General features: G+C 47.4%; 1 protein-coding gene across 5 annotated transcripts in view; it reads right to left on the reverse strand.

Annotated features, from left to right (window-relative positions):
• Positions 1-5,053: 5,053 nt before the first annotated feature.
• dele1 (DAP3 binding cell death enhancer 1) overlaps positions 5,054-15,695 on the reverse strand; it is a 74,729-nt gene continuing 64,087 nt past the window's right edge. For 2 of the 5 annotated variants that reach the window (XM_070877983.1, XM_070877982.1), the window contains one exon: positions 7,873-11,292. In XM_070877983.1, coding sequence (XP_070734084.1) covers positions 10,985-11,292 — 308 coding nt within the window. In that variant the 3' untranslated portion in view covers positions 7,873-10,984. Of the gene's footprint in view, positions 11,293-15,695 lie in introns of all 5 variants that reach the window. The other 3 variants (XR_011592977.1, XM_070877986.1, XM_070877984.1) reach the window with 3 other exon arrangements.

The following is a 15,695-nucleotide window of genomic DNA, read 5'->3' on the forward strand; positions in this document are numbered from 1 at the left end:
CACAAAATAAAAAACAGATAGCAAGAGTTTCTATAGGTATATAAAAAGGAAAAGACTGGCTAAAGTAAATGTTGGTCCCTTAGAGGACGAGACCAGAGAATTAGTAATGGGGAACATGGAGATGGCAGAAACTCTGAACAAATATTTTGTATCAGTCTTTACGGTAGAGGACACTAACAATATCCCAACAGCGGATAGTCAAGGGACTATGGGGGGGGATGGAACTTAACACAATCACAATCACTAAGGAGGTGGTACTCAGTAAGATAATGGGACTAAAGGCAGGTAAATCCCCTGGACCTGAGGGCTTGCATCCTAGGGTCTTAAGAGAAGTAGCAGCAGGGATTGTGGATGCATTGGTTGTAGTTTACCAAAGTTCCCTGGATTCTGGGGAGGTCCCAGCAGATTGGAAAACTGCAAATGTAATGGCCCTATTTAAAAAAGGAGGCAGACAAAAAGCAGGAAACTAGACCAGTTAGCCTAACATCTGGTTGGGAAAATGTTGGAGTCCATTATTAAAGAAGCAGTAGCAGGACATTTGGAAAAGCATAATTCAGTCAGGCAGAGTCAGCATGGATTTATGAAGGGGAAGTCATGTTTGACAAATTTGCTGGAATTCTTTGAGGATGTAACAACGAGGGTCGATAAGCGGGAACCAGTGGATGTGGTGTATTTGGACTTCCAGAAGGCATTTGACAAGGTGCCATATAAAAGGTTACTGCACAAGATAAAAGTTCATGTGGTTGGGGATAATATATTAAGCATGGATAGAGGATTGGGCTAACGAACAGGAAACAGAGAGTCGGGATAAATGGTTCATTCATGGGTTGGCAATCAGTAACTAGTAACGCAGGGATCAGGGCTGGGAGCCCAACTATTTACAGTCTATATTAACGACTTGGAAGAAGGGACCGAGTGTAACATAGCCAAGTTTGCTGATGATACAAAAATGGGAGGAAAAGCAACGTGTGAGGAGGACACAAAAAATCTACAAAAGGACATGGACAGGCTAAGTGAGTGAGCAAAAATTTGGCAGATGGAGTATAATGTTGGAAAGTGTGAGGTCATGCACTTTGGCAGAAAAAAAATCAAAGAGCAAGTTATTATTTAAATGGAGAAAGATTGCAAAGTGCCGCAGTACAGCGGGACCTGGGGGTACTTGTGCATGAAACACAAAAGGTTAGTATGCAGGTACAGCAAGTGATCAGGAAGGCCAATGGAATCTTGGCTTTTATTGCAAAGGGAATGGAATATAAAAGCAGAGAAGTCTTGCTACAGTTATACAGAGTATTGGTGTGGCCACACCTGGAACACTGCATGCAGTTTTGGTTTCCATATTTACGAAAGGATATACTTGCTTTGGAGGCAGTTCAGAGAAGGTTCACTAGGTTGATTCCAGAGATGAGGGGATTGACTTACGAGGAAAGGTTGAGTAGGTTGAGCCTCTACTCATTGGAATTCAGAAGATTGAGAGGTGATCTTATTGAAACGTATAAGATTATGAGGGGGCTTGACAAGGTGGAAGCAAAGAGAATGTTTCCACTGATGGGGGAGACTAGAACTAGGGGGCATAATCTTAGAATTAAAACTGAGATGAGGAGAAATTTATTTTCTCAGGGGGTTGTAAATCTGTGGAATTCACTGCCTCAGAGAGCTGTGGAAGCTGGGATATTGAATAAATTTAAGACAGAGATAGACAGTTTCTTAACCGATAAGGGAATAAGAGGTTATGGGGAGCAGACAGGGAAGTGGAGCTGAGTCCATGAGCGGATCAGCCATGATCTTATTAAATGGCGGAGCAGGCTCGCGGGGCCTACTCCTGCTCCTATTTCTTATGTTCTTTCAGTGCTTGTTAAGAATCTGTTCTTTCTGAACACTCTCCAGTTCTGACGAAGGGTCATCGACCCGAAACGTTAACTCTGCCTCCTTTCCACAGATGTTGCCTGACCCGCTGAGATTTCCAGCGTGTTCTGTTTTTATTCTGGATTTCAGCATCCGCAGTATTTTGCTTTTGTATTAACAATGGCTTACCCCTTATCCTTAGACTGTGTCCCCTGGTTCTGGACTTCCCCAACATCAGGAACATTCTTCCTGCATCTAACCTGTCCAATCCAGTCAGAATTTTATATATTTCTATGAGATCCCCGCTCATCCTTCTAATCTCCAGTGAATACAGGCCCAGTCAATTCAGTCTCTCCTCATATGACAGTCCCACCATCCTGTGAATCAGTCTGGTGAACCTTCGCTGCACTCCCTCAATAGCAAGTACGTCCTTCCTTAGATTAGGAGACCAAAATTGAACACAATATTCCAGGTGAGGTCTCACTAAGGCCCTGTACAACTGCAGTAAGACCTCCCTGCTCCTATACTCAAATCCCCTAGTTATGAAGGCCAACATTGGCCTACTTCACCGCCTGCTGTACCTGCATGCCAACTTTCAATGACTGATGTATCATGACACCCAGATCTCGTTGCACCTCCCCTTTTCCTATTCTGCCTTCATGTTTTTGCCCCCAAAGTGGATATCCTCACATTTATCCACATTATACTGCTTCCGCCATGCATTTGCCCACTCACCTAACCTGTCCAAGTCACCCTGCAGCCTCACAGCTCACACCGCCGCCCAGCTTAGTGTTATCTGCAAACTTGGAGATACTACACTCAATTCCTTCATCTAAATCATTAATGTATATTGTATGTGCGCGCACTAGGTCTGTGCAGCAGAGCAGGTCTCCAGTCATCCTGGTTAACCCTTGCCACTGGACCAAGCCCGTGTGGTGGCTGGTGTACAACGGCCAGCACACGTTAAAAAAGGTCCACGCACAGGCATCTTCCACCCTTCAGGGTCCAGAATATTAGGTCCTTCATTGAAACACCTGTGAACTTATCCTTTTTTGGCTTGGAAGCAAGTCATCCTCGATAGGAGGGATTGCCTATGATGATGAACAAATGATTATGGGGCGATTTCTAGACACTTTTTTTGGAGAACATGCAGTTTGACAGGGGACGTATCTCATTGTTGTGATTGGTTGAGGCGTGTCCTGTATTGTTGCACTTGGGGGGAGGGGAATGGGGACAGGCGTGTCCTGTGTTGTTGCGGTTGGTATGGGTTGTGCCATTTGAACATTATTCCGGATTACTTTACACAAAGGGAAAGGGAAGTGTGGGCGGTGCTGGGGAGGGAGCAGAGAGCTGCTGTCATCTGAAAGGGAGATCACCAGACCAGCTGCGGGACCTGGAGATGAGAAAATGGGTTGCTATGCTGTAAATACATTTCTGAAAGAGACGCATCAACGGAATACATACAGGCTGACACAGGTGGGAGTGGGCAGGACACTGCCGCTTTACCTTTGTCTTACAGAGGGTATCTCTTCACTGCTGCACTCATTCACACCGATTCCAAGTCCCGATTGACCATGGCGAGCAGACTGCTCTCTAATCATCGGAAAACCCAGAATGACCCTTTCAAAACCGCCCAATTAAAACCAGATTGAAATATTACCAGTTACAGACTCATCCTCTCAGGTTGTCAGTTTAATGCAATCTACTTTGTAAAAGCCCGCCACGCTCTCGAACTTTGCACATTGAGCAAAGTGCATTCAGTCTAGTTTCTCCAGCACAGGAAGCAAGCCATTTCCTGGCTGTCTCCTTCTCGCTCGTTCAGGAGAAGCTCGCAGCTGGCAGTAGTTTCACTGGGAAATTGGAGCTTTCTGTGGCTTGAGCAGAAACGTGATGGGAGAGTCAATGGAATCTTAAATGATCTAAACATTCTCCCTCTGTGGCAGGGAATGTTACGCTGTTAGCCTGCATTACACTCCGGCTGCACTTCCTCTGGGTGATGTTGAACTACTAGCTTATGAGTTTGTCTGCTTTATCATCCGTGCCTTTGTCGTCCTGGTTAACCCTTGCCACTGGACCAAGACCTCGCTCTGTCAAGGCCCGTGTGGTGGCTGGTGTGCAACGGCCACCCACGTTAAAAAAAATCCACGCACAGGCATCTTCCACCCTTCAACATGTAGTTCGGGATCTGGAATATTAGGTCCTTCATTGAAACACCTGTGAACTCATCCCTTTTTGGCTTGGAAGCAAGTCATCCTCACTTTGAGGGACTGCCTATGATGGGATGTTACCTTGACTACTCCAACGCACTCCTGGCTGGCCTCCCACATTCTACCCTAGGTAAAACTAGAGGTGATCCAAAATTCAGCTACGTGTCCTAACTCGCACCAAGTCCCATCACCTCTCTACACTCCTTCAAGATGCTCCTTAGAACCTACCTCTTTGACCAAGCTTTTGGACACCTGCGCTAATTTCTCCGTGTGGGGCTCAGTGTCAAATTGTTTGTCTCATAATACTCCTGTGATGCGCCTTGGGATATTTCACTGTGTTAAAGACACTATATAAAAACAAGTTGTGTTTTAATACAGTTGTTAACAGAAATTTCTTCATGCAGACGGTGGTGGGAGTCTGGAACTCACGGCCTGAAAGGGTGGTAGAGGCAGAAACCCTCACCACATTCAAAAAGTATTTGGGTGTGCACTTGAAATGCTGCAGCCTGCCGGGTTACGGACCGAGAGCTGGAAAGTGGGATTAGGCTGGATAGCCTCATTAGCCGGCGTGGACATGATGGGCCGAAATGGCCTCCTTCCGTGCTGAGCATCTCGAGTCTCAAAACCGAGAGCATGCAGAGGTCAAGCGCAGGCAGTAGAAGGAGTGTGCGGCAAACCAGTCCCACCCACCCTTTCCTCAACGACTATCTGTCCCACCTGTGACAGAGTCTGTGGTTCTCATATCGGACTGTTCAGCCACCAAAGAACTCACTTCAGGAGTGGAAGCAAGTCTTCCTCGATTCCGAGGGACTGCCTATGATGAAACTTCTAGGATTCTATGATTAAACGTGATCACAGTGTCCCAGCACTAGCCTCATTACTGGTCAAGTGTTGGAACATAGGACACATGTTGAAACGTGGACAAGAAGGAAAGAGCTTGCTGGGATATTAAGGTTAGCTTAGCATATAGTATAAGGAGCAAACACGACAAGATAGTGCAGATTTGTTTATTAACACGTATTTTATTTATATATTCACACGGGTAATTACAATAAACTTGTGAGCCAAATGAATGAACTTGACATATACAAAAGTAATTAAAGACCGTGCCTGAACCTTGATTAAAAATTTGCCAAAGAGCTTTTTAACCACAGTTGCCTCGGAAACCAGATGGGACATGCAGCTGCAGAGAGTGCAATAAGGCTCCATTTTGTTCACAGAAATGCAGACTGTTAATGTTCTGGGAGAAAACGAGATAAGAATCATAGAAATTTACAGAACGGAATGAGGCCATTTCGGCCATCGTGTCCGCGCCGGCTGACCAAGAGCTACCCAGCCTAATCCTACTTTCCAGCTCTTGGTCCGTAGCCCTGTAGGTTACGGCACTTCAGGTGCACATCCAAGTACTTTTTAAATGTGGTGAGGGTTTCTGCCTCTACCACCCTTTCAGGCAGTGAGTTCCAGACTCCCACCACCCTCTGGGTGAAAACATAAGGGATGCTGTGTGACAGAGGGCTTGAGGCCTTGGTTCAACGTGGACACCATGGGAAGGTTACTAAAGGGGAGCGTCGTGTTCAGTCAGGTGACAGAAGGAATCCAATTAAGGGAGAGGGGGCAGATTCAAGTTTAGTAAGTTTAGGGACAAGAATCATTAAAAAAAAAAGAAAATTTTGTGCTTAGAAAAGTTAGTGCAGAGAGGAAAGTGAAGTGCATGTCTACATTTCTGTATCTGTACTTGTTTAATCGACTCTGCTTGTAAGCCGCTTTGGGCCTCTACTCATTGGAATTCAGAAGAACGTGAGGTGATCTTATCGAAACATGTAAGATTATGAGGGGGCTTGACAAGGTGGATGCAGAGAGGATGTTTCCCCTGATGGGGGAGACTAGAACTAGGGGGCATAATCTTAGAATAACGGGCCGCCCATTTAAAACAGAGACAAGGAGAAATTTCTTCTGAGAGGGTTGTAAATCTGTGGAATTTGCTGCCTCAGAGAGCTGTGGAAACTGGGACATTGAATAAATTTAAGACAGAGATAGACAGTTTCTTAAACGATAAGGGGAAAAGGGGTTATGGGGAGCGGGCGGGGAAGTGGAGCCGAGTCCATGATCAGATCAGCCATGATCGTATTAAATGGCGGAGCAGGCTCGAGGGGCTGAATGGCCTACTCCTGCTCCTATTTCTTATGTTCTTATCATAGAATGGTTACAGCACAGAAGGCCATTCGGCCCATCGAACCCGGGCTTAATTAGAACCATCTCATTTACATGAACACCAAAACACCCAACTGGAGATTTCTGTCCAATCACCGAAAAGAAAATAAGCCCAAAAATCAACTCACCGGTAGATATATTACAGATTACTATAAACACCGACAGCAGCCAGTGACAATCAATCTAACCACGTGAAGATACAGAAGCCCGGATTGCTTCTGAATGAATACTCCCAGCGACTCCAGATTTCAGTCCTGGTGAACGTCACTTTGGGATCAGCCTCAGGCCGAGGCTGATGGGGTCAAGGGTGATCCTCCTCTTCCAGCAGGATTTGCTGAGCAGCAACTAGTCTTAACACCTACTACTCAAGTGAAGAGACTACGTGAGTCTCTTTACCTACATCACACACTGGGGTGGTAAAAGTTTCAAGAAAAGTGTACAATCTTCAGTATCTCAGGCAGTCAGGAACAGGGCACACCTGGGTGAAAGGTGGCCACAGTTCAAGACACTGAGGAGGAGCGAAAACCACAGTGAACAATTTGCCTCAATCAGTTTTGTCAGTGTCCTTCGTAATGTCGAAACCTTTAGTTAGATCCTCCTCGAGCTCTCCCACTCCATGGGGGGGGCGGGGGGGGGAATGAGCTCAGCCTCCTCAACACACCCCTCACCAGCAACAGCCCCGCCCGAGACCGGGAATCACCAGTTTGATTCACGTAAACATTTCTGCGAATAGAAACATAGAAAATAGGTGCAGGAGTAGGCCATTCGGCCCTTCGAGCCTGCACCACCATTCAATATGATCATGGCTGATCATGCAACTTCAGTATCCCATTCCTGCCTTCTCTCCATACCCCTTGATCCCTTTAGCCGTAAGGGCCACATCTAACCCCCTTTTGAATATATCTAACGAACTGGCATCAACAACTCTTTGCGGTAGGGAATTCCACAGGTTCACAATTCTCTGAGTGAAGAAATTTCTCCTCATCTTGGTCCTAAATGGCTTACCCCTTATCCTTAGGACTGTGTCCCCTGGTTCTGGACTTCCCCAACATGGGGAACATTCTTCCTGCATCTAACCTGTCCAGTCCCATCAGAATTTTATATGCTTCTATGAGATCCCCTCTCATGTGACAATCGCTCAGAAAGGGCTTAAAGTCTTTCACCTTCGACTGCCGTTATTGCAAGAGCCGATATAGACTTGTACAGGGTAGATGCTGAGAGATTGTTTCCCCTAGCTGGGGAGTCTCGAACTAGAGGATATAAGCTTGGGATAATGGGTCGGTCATTTCGGACTGAGATGTGGAGGAATTTCTTCACTCAGAGGGTGGTGAATCTTTGGAATTCTCTGCCCCAGAGGGCTGTGGGGGCTGGGTCATTGAGTATATTCAAGGCTGAGATCGATAGATTTTTGGAGTCTAGGGGAATCAAGGGATTATGGGGCTAGAATTTCCTATGGTTCACCGCTCGGTTTCTGGGCGGTATTGGTCACTGTGGGCGATAATCAGGTGAGCGTAAAATTCCTTACCTGAGACACGCCGGTGGTTTCCAAGTCCCGTTGGGGAGCGGACTGTTAGCGAGCACCGTTCAAAGATCACCCTGGCGCCATCTTTGGCTGAGCGGTGACCCGTAGCTAAGTATGAAAATATTTAAAAAAAAACGCCCAGGAGGATCAGCGGAGCTGGGCGGTAGGTAAAATAGGTCTGTAAGAAAAAGGTTAAGTGATTAGAAACATAGAAAATAGGTGCAGGAGTAGGCCATTCGGCCCTTCGAGCCTGCACCGCCATTCAATGAGTTCATGGCTGAACCCATTCCTGCTTTCTCGCCATACCCCTTGATCCCCCGAGTAGCAAGGACGACATCTAACTCCTTTTTGAATATATTTAGTGAATTGGCCTCAACAACTTTCTGTGGTAGGGAACTCCACAGGTTCACCACTCTCTGGGTGAAGAAGTTTCTCCTCATCTCGGTCCTAAATGGCTTACCCCTTATCCTTAGACTGTGACTCCTGGTTCTGGACTTCCCCAACATTGGGAACACTCTTCCTGCATCTAACCTGTCTAAACCCGTCAGAATTTTAAACGTTTCTATGAGATCCCCTCTCATTCTTCTGAACTCGTGACTACAAGCCCAGTTGATCCAGTCTTTCTTGATATGTCAGTCCCTATTTGGTTTGTTACTATTTATTTTCAAAATCTGTTGGGGTGATTTAATTTAAAAGTGTCTTGGAAATGTTTTTTAGATTTTTTTATTTGGGTTTTTTGAAAAATTATTTTATTTCTATTTTTGGTGTTAGGCCCAACCCACAGCCTCGGGGTAAATTTTGATAGGTTTTTAAAATTTTTCGCTCATTTTCTTTAGGCATCACCCAATCTACCCTAAATTACATTTTTTCACCCAGATTTGGGGGTGCAAGGTCCATGTTTTTTGCTGGGCGGATTAAAAAATAAACATTTCGTTAAGTTTTTGCCGGTGATAATCTTTTCAGCCGTTGCGGTTTTTTGGGCTTCAATCGGGCGCTGGGGAAATTCTAGCCCATGGGGATCGGGCGGGAAAGTGGAGCGTAGGTCGAAGATCAGCCATGATCTTATTGAATGGCGGAGCAGGCTCCAAGGGCTGTATGGCCTACTCCTATTTCTTATAACAGCGACAGAACGGAAGACCCATTAATCTGGTCGAAGGGGAAGTGTTGGTAGGACGCCGGAAGAACTCGCTGTTCCTCTTGCTGCACAGTGCAATGCCCCCCAGAACGGGCAGACATGGTCTTGGGGAAACAGAGACACTGTCCCAGGGCTTCACAGAATATCGCCTCCTCCCTCTTAAAGGCATAACGCTGTCGCTATGGGGTGGGTAGGGGGAAAGAGGTTGTGATGCATTAAAAGCAGTGAGGGGGGTGCGATGTACTTAATGCGGTGAGGGGAGGGGTTTGGAGGGCGTAACGCACAAGGAGCCACAGCTGCCATTTTGTCAGTGGAAGATCAGCCCTGATCTTATTGAATGGCGGAGCATGGCTCAAAGGGCAGAGTCCTGCTCCTATTTCTTATGTTCAACTGCACACGGCTGTTGCTGCACACAGCCAGGGTCAGTCGCAACAGGTTCGGTGTGGGTTTACAACCAGACAAAGGATTGTGAGTAAAAAAATAAACTCAGAATAAGGGGTCGGCCATTTAGGACTGAGATGAGGAGAAATTTCTTCACTCGGAGGGTGGTGAATCTTTGGAATTCTCTGCCCCAGAGGGCTGTGGAGGCTCAGTCGTTGAGTATATTCAAGGCTGAGATCGATGGATTTTTGGATATTAAGGGAATCAAGGGATATGGGGATAGGGCAGGAAAGTGGAGTTGAGGTAGAAGATCAGCCATGATCTTATTGAATGGCGGTGCAGGCTCGATGGGCCGAATGGCCGACTCCTGCTCCTAATTCTTATGGTTCTTATGTTTATGTTCTAAACTAGGCTGCAGACCGTATGTGCAGCGTATATTGGGATGTCTTGCAACAGTGTGTGTGTGAATACTGCACCATTCAGGATGCAGAACATTAAGAGCGGCACTTTAAATTGTCTGCGTGCTTGTGGGGAGAGGTGAAAAGTAAACGAAGGTGGCATCTTGCAAAAATAATGGTTAACCCAGCAAGCTGTGAAATAGCTTGGCTCATTATTGCCATCGCCTGTTTGGCCAGCAACCGAAACCAATGAAAGATTACATCGAGTCTACAGCACTGAAACAGGCCATTCGGCCCAACTGGTCCTTACTGGCGTTTCTGCTCCACACGAGCCTCCTCCCACCTCTCTTCATCTCACCCCGTCAGCATACTCACTGGAGTTTAGAAGAATGAGAGGTGATCTTATTGAAACATAAGATTCTGAAGGGGGCTGGACAGGGTAGATGCAGAGAGGATGTTTCCCCTCGTGGGGGAATCTAGAACTAGGGGGCATAGTTTCAGAATAAGGGATCACCCATTTAAAATGGCGACGAGGAGGAATTTCTTCTCTCAGAGGGTTTGTGAATCTGTGGAATTCTCTGTCCCAGAGAGCTGTGGAGGCTGGATCATTGAATATATTTAAGGTGGAGATAGACAGATTTTTGAACGATAAGGGAGTCAGGGATTATGGGGCACGGGCGGGGAAGTGGAGTTGAAGCCAAGATCAGATCAGCCATGATCTTATTGAATGGCGGAGCAGGCTCGAGGGGCTCCTGCTCCTATTTCTTATGTTCTTATAACCTTTCATTTGACAGACTGCTGACTTATTTGGGCGGGGGGGTTCATCAGCCTGAGAGCAGATGCACTGCGCAATATGAAGAGTTATTATTATAAAGCTCACCCCCTGGGGAGGGGAGAGAGAGCAGGGCAGTGGGATCAGTTTTCGAATTGCACGAGTAAAGAGCGGGCGACAACACGACGGGCTGAAGGGCCTCCTCTGTGGCAAGGGGCGCTCTGCCTCGGCAGCGGTTAGGTGTGCAAATAGGTGCTTTTTTAAATGGCAGCCGTCGGCACAGTGCACGGCAGGACGGAGAGCGTTTGTTACAGAGATCCCTCGAACACGGCCCACTGGAGGTTTTTTTTTTGCCGATAGATTTTCCAGCTTTGTTCCGTGGCGAGGGAGCTGTGTATCCATTGGGTGCGGGCGAGGCGTTGTCATAATCCTTGTGGCACGGGACGCCGCCGATCGCGGAGCACGCGGAAGGGCCGCGCGTGCGGGCTTCTACCCGCGCAGACGTCTCTGCGCCGATCAGCCCACGCCCGGGACGCTGCCGCGGAACGAGAGGTGCCCGGCCGGGAATTCCGCGTGGCGATGCAGGCAGGCGACGATCGCAGCTCCCGGCCGCCCGGCTCCGCCGCTAAGCGGGAAGGCGCGCAGGCTGCCCGTGCTCCACGAGTGCGGCAGTCGGGTCGAAGACACGCCCGGCGGCGGGTGGAGCCCTCCCCAGTCCTCGTCCGCTTCACTCGGGCGCGGCCTGACCCTGCCCAGGGCGCGGAGACACGGGGAGGACATCACGGTCCTCAGGACGGCACTCTCGCGGGAGGAACCGAGACTTCCTGAAACAAAAAATAAATATATATATTACCGGTAACAACTGGTGTCAGTCACCTAAGCCCCAGGTGCTGGAACTCGCTGCCTAAATCCCTTGACCGTTCTACCCTCCTTTAAAAACCTCCCATTTCCACCTAAAAAGACTTGCATTTATATAGCGCCTTTCACGACCACCGGACGTCTCAAAGTTCTTTACAGCCAATGAAATACTTTTGGAGAGTAGTCCCTGTTGTAATGTGGGAAACGCAGCAGACAATTTGTGCATAGCAAGCTCCCACAAACAGCAATGTGATAAATACCAGATAATCTGTGTTTAGTGATGTTGATTGAGAGATAAATATTGTCCAGGACACCGGGGATAACTCCCCTGCTCTTCTTCGAATTAGTGCCATGGGATCTTTTACATCCACCTGAGAGGGCAGACGGGGCCTCGGTTTAACATCTCATCCGAAAGATGCCGCCTGTGACAGTGCAGCGCTCTCTCAGTACTGCCCCTCCGACAGTGCAGCGCTCCCTCAGTACTGCCCCTCCGACAGTGCAGCGCTCCCTCAGTACTGCCCCTCCGACAGTGCAGCGCTCCCTCAGTACTGCCCCTCCGACAGTGCAGCGCTCCCTCAGTACTGCCCCTCCGACAGTGCAGCGCTCCCTCAGTACTGCCCCTCCGACAGTGCAGCGCTCCCTCAGTACTGCCCCTCCGACAGTGCAGCGCTCCCTCAGTACTGCCCCTCCGACAGTGCAGCGCTCCCTCAGTACAGCGCTCCCTCAGTACTGCCCCTCCGACAGTGCAGCGCTCCCTCAGTACTGCCCCTCCGACAGTGCAGCGCTCCCTCAGTACTGCCCCTCCGACAGTGCAGCGCTCCCTCAGTACTGCCCCTCCGACAGTGCAGCGCTCCCTCAGTACTGCCCCTCCGACATTGCGGCACTCCCTCAGTACTGCCCCTCCGACAGTGCAGCGCTCCCTCAGTACTGCCCCTCCGACAGTGCAGCACTCCCTCAGTACTGCCCCTCCGACAGTGCAGCGCTCCCTCAGTACTGCCTCTCCGACAGTGCAGCGCTCCCTCAGTACTGCACTGGAGTGTCAGCCTAGATTTTTGTGCTCAAGTTCCTGCAGTGGGACTTGAACCCACAACCTTCTGACTCAAGAGGAGTGTGTGCTGCCCACTGAGCCACTGCTGACACCGAGCCCACATTCACCTCATCTAACCTCTCACCTACAGTCCAGTCCCCCCCGCCCCCCCGATTCTTTTAAGTGCCTTGGGATATCTTTGTATGTTTCTAGAATACTTCTTTACCCAGAGAGTGGTGAGAATGTGGAACTTGCTACCACAAGGAGGAGTTGAGGCAAATAGTATCGATGGATTTAAGGGAACACAGATAAACACACAAGGGAGAAAGGAAGAAAAGAAAAAGAAAAAGGATAGTGGATGCATTGGTTGTAATTTACCAAATTTCCCTGGATTCTAGGGAGGTCCCAGCAGATTGGAGAACTGCAAATGTAACGCCCCTATTTAAAAAAGGAGGCAGACAAAAAGCAGGAAACTTTAGACCAGTTAGCCTAACATCTGTAGTTGGGAAAATGTTTGAGTCCATTATTAAAGAAGCAGTAGCAGGACATTTGGAAAAGCAAAATTCGGTCAGGCAGAGGTCAGCATGGATTTATGAAGGGGAAGTCATGTTTGACAAATTTGCTGGAGTTCTTTAAGGATGTAATGAACAGGGTGGATAAAGGGGAACCAGTGGATGTGGTGTATTTGGACTTCCAGAAGGCATTTGACAAGGTGCCACATAAAAGGTTACTGCACAAGATAAAAGTTCACGGGGTTGTGGATAATATATTAGCCGCATGGCCCCTCCTGCTCCTATTTCTTATGTTCTTATGTTCTAAAGACTTGGATTTATATAGATTGTTTCATGATGACCGGATGTCTCAAAGCACTTTACAGCCAATTAATTACCTTTGGAGTGTAGTCACTGTTGTAATGTGGGAAATGTGGCACAGCAAGCTCCCACAAACAGCAATGTGATAATGACCAGATAATCTGTTTTTGTTGATTGAGGGATAAATCTTTGTCTCTAATAGCAGCTGGACATTACTCTGCCATTCACACCCTATCCAGATTAACCTTTTTCTAACCTCTATCATTACCATTTCAATTCGGCCATAATCCCTTTTGTCTCTCTAATCTCTCCTGCCTTCCACCCTATCACAGACCTTCCCTTTTGTCCTTTCTTCCCCTCCCCCTTTCAGTGCTTAAACAATGTGCTCTTTTCCAACACTCTCCAGTTCTGACAAAGGGTCATCGACCCGAAACGTTAACTCTGTTTCTCTCTCCACAGATGCTGCCTGACCCGCTGAGTGTTTCCAGCATTTTCTGTTTTTAATTTCCGATTCCAGCATCCGCAGTATTTTGCTTTTGAACTGGGGATAACTCCCTTGCTTTTCTTTGAAATAGTGCCACGGGATCTTTTACATCCACCTGAGAAGGTAGACGGGGCCTCGATTTAACATCTCATCCAAAAGACGAATAAAAGGATATGTTGATGGGGTTAGAAGGAGGAGGGTGGGAGGAGGCCCGTGTGGAGCATAAATACCAACATAAGAATTAGGAACAGGAGTAGGCCATCTAGCCTCTCGAGTCTGCTCTGCCATTCAACAAGATCATGGCTGATCTGGCCGTGGACTCAGCTCCACTTACCCGCCCGCTCCCCGTAACCCTTAATTCCCTTATTGGTTAAAAATCTATCTCTCTGTGACTTGAATACATTCAATGAGCTAGCCTCAACTGCTTTCTTGGGCAGAGAATTCCACAGATTCACAACCCTCTGGGAGAAGAAATTCCTTCTCAACTCGGTTTTAAATTGTCTCCCCCGTATTTTGAGGCTGTGCCCCCTAGTTCTAGTCTCCCCGACCAGTGGAAACAACCTCTCTGCCTCTATCTTGTCTATCCCTTTCATTATTTTAAATGTTTCTATAAGATCACCCCTCATCCTTCTGAACTCCAACGAGTAAAGACCCAGTCTACTCAATCTATCATCATAAGGTAACCCCCTCATCTCCGGAATCAGCCTAGTGAATCGTCTCTGCACCCCCTCCAAAGCTAGTATATCCTTCCTTAAGTAAGGTGACCAAAACTGCACGCAGTACTCCAGGTGCGGCCTCACCAATACCCTGTACAGTTGCAGCAGGACCTCCCTGCTTTTGTACTCCATCCCTCTCGCAATGAAGGCCAACATTCCATTCGCCTTCCTGATTACCTGCTGCACCTGCAAACTAACTTTTTGGGATTCATGCACAAGGACCCCAGGTCCCTCTGCACCACAGCATGTTGTAATTTCTCCCCATTCAAATAATATTCCCTTTTACTGTTTTTTTCCCCCAAGGTGGATGACCTCACACTTTCCGACATTGTATTCCATCTGCCAAACCTTAGCCCATTCGCTTAACCTATCTAAATCTCTTTGCAGCCTCTCTGTGTCCTCTACACAACCCGCTTTCCCACTAATATTTGTGTCATCTGCAAATTTTGTTACTCTACACTCTGTCCCCTCTTTCAGGTCATCTATGTATATTGTAAACAGTTGTGGTCCCAGCACCGATCCCTGTGGCACACCACTAACCACCGATTTCCAACCCGAAAAGGACCCATTTATCCCGACTCTCTGCTTTCTGTTCGCCAGCCAATTCTCGATCCATGCTAATACATTTCCTCTGACTCCGCATACCTCTATCTTCTGCAGTAACCTTTTGTGTGGCACCTTATCGAATGCTTTTTGGAAATCTAAATACACCACATCCATCGGTACACCTCTATCCACCATGCTCATTATATCCTCAAAGAATTCCAGTAAATTAGTTAAACATGATTTCCCCTTCATGAATCCATGCTGCGTCGGCTTGATTGCACTATTCCTATCTAGATGTCTCTGTTGGGATGAATGCTGTAAATGTTATGTAAAAACGCGCTATTTAAGTACAAGTTGCTTTTTTTATAACACAGGCTTTATACAACAACATATTTAGACAGCGCTTTTAACGTAGTTAATCTTTACAAGGTGCTTCACGGGAGCGATTATCAAACAAAATTTAACACCGGGCCACAAAAGGAGATATTAGGGACAGGTGACCAAAAGCTTGGTCAAAGAGGTAGGTTTTAAGGAGCAACTTAAATGAGAGAGAGGTTGAGAGGTTTAAGGAGGGAATTACAGAGTTTTGGGTCTCAGCAGCTGAAGGAATGGCCACCAATGGTGCGGCGATTAAAACCTAGGATGCACAAGAGGCCAGAACTGGAGGAGGGCAGATATCTCGCGGGGTGTCGATCAAAGAGCAAAGAAATAAAAGAGATGAAAAGAAAACCCCATAAGCTGGAAATCTTAACAGAAAATTGCTGGAAATACGCAGCAGGTCAGT

The sequence above is a fragment of the Pristiophorus japonicus genome, chromosome 4 (assembly GCF_044704955.1).
Source record: "Pristiophorus japonicus isolate sPriJap1 chromosome 4, sPriJap1.hap1, whole genome shotgun sequence".
Lineage (NCBI taxonomy): Eukaryota > Metazoa > Chordata > Chondrichthyes > Pristiophoridae > Pristiophorus > Pristiophorus japonicus.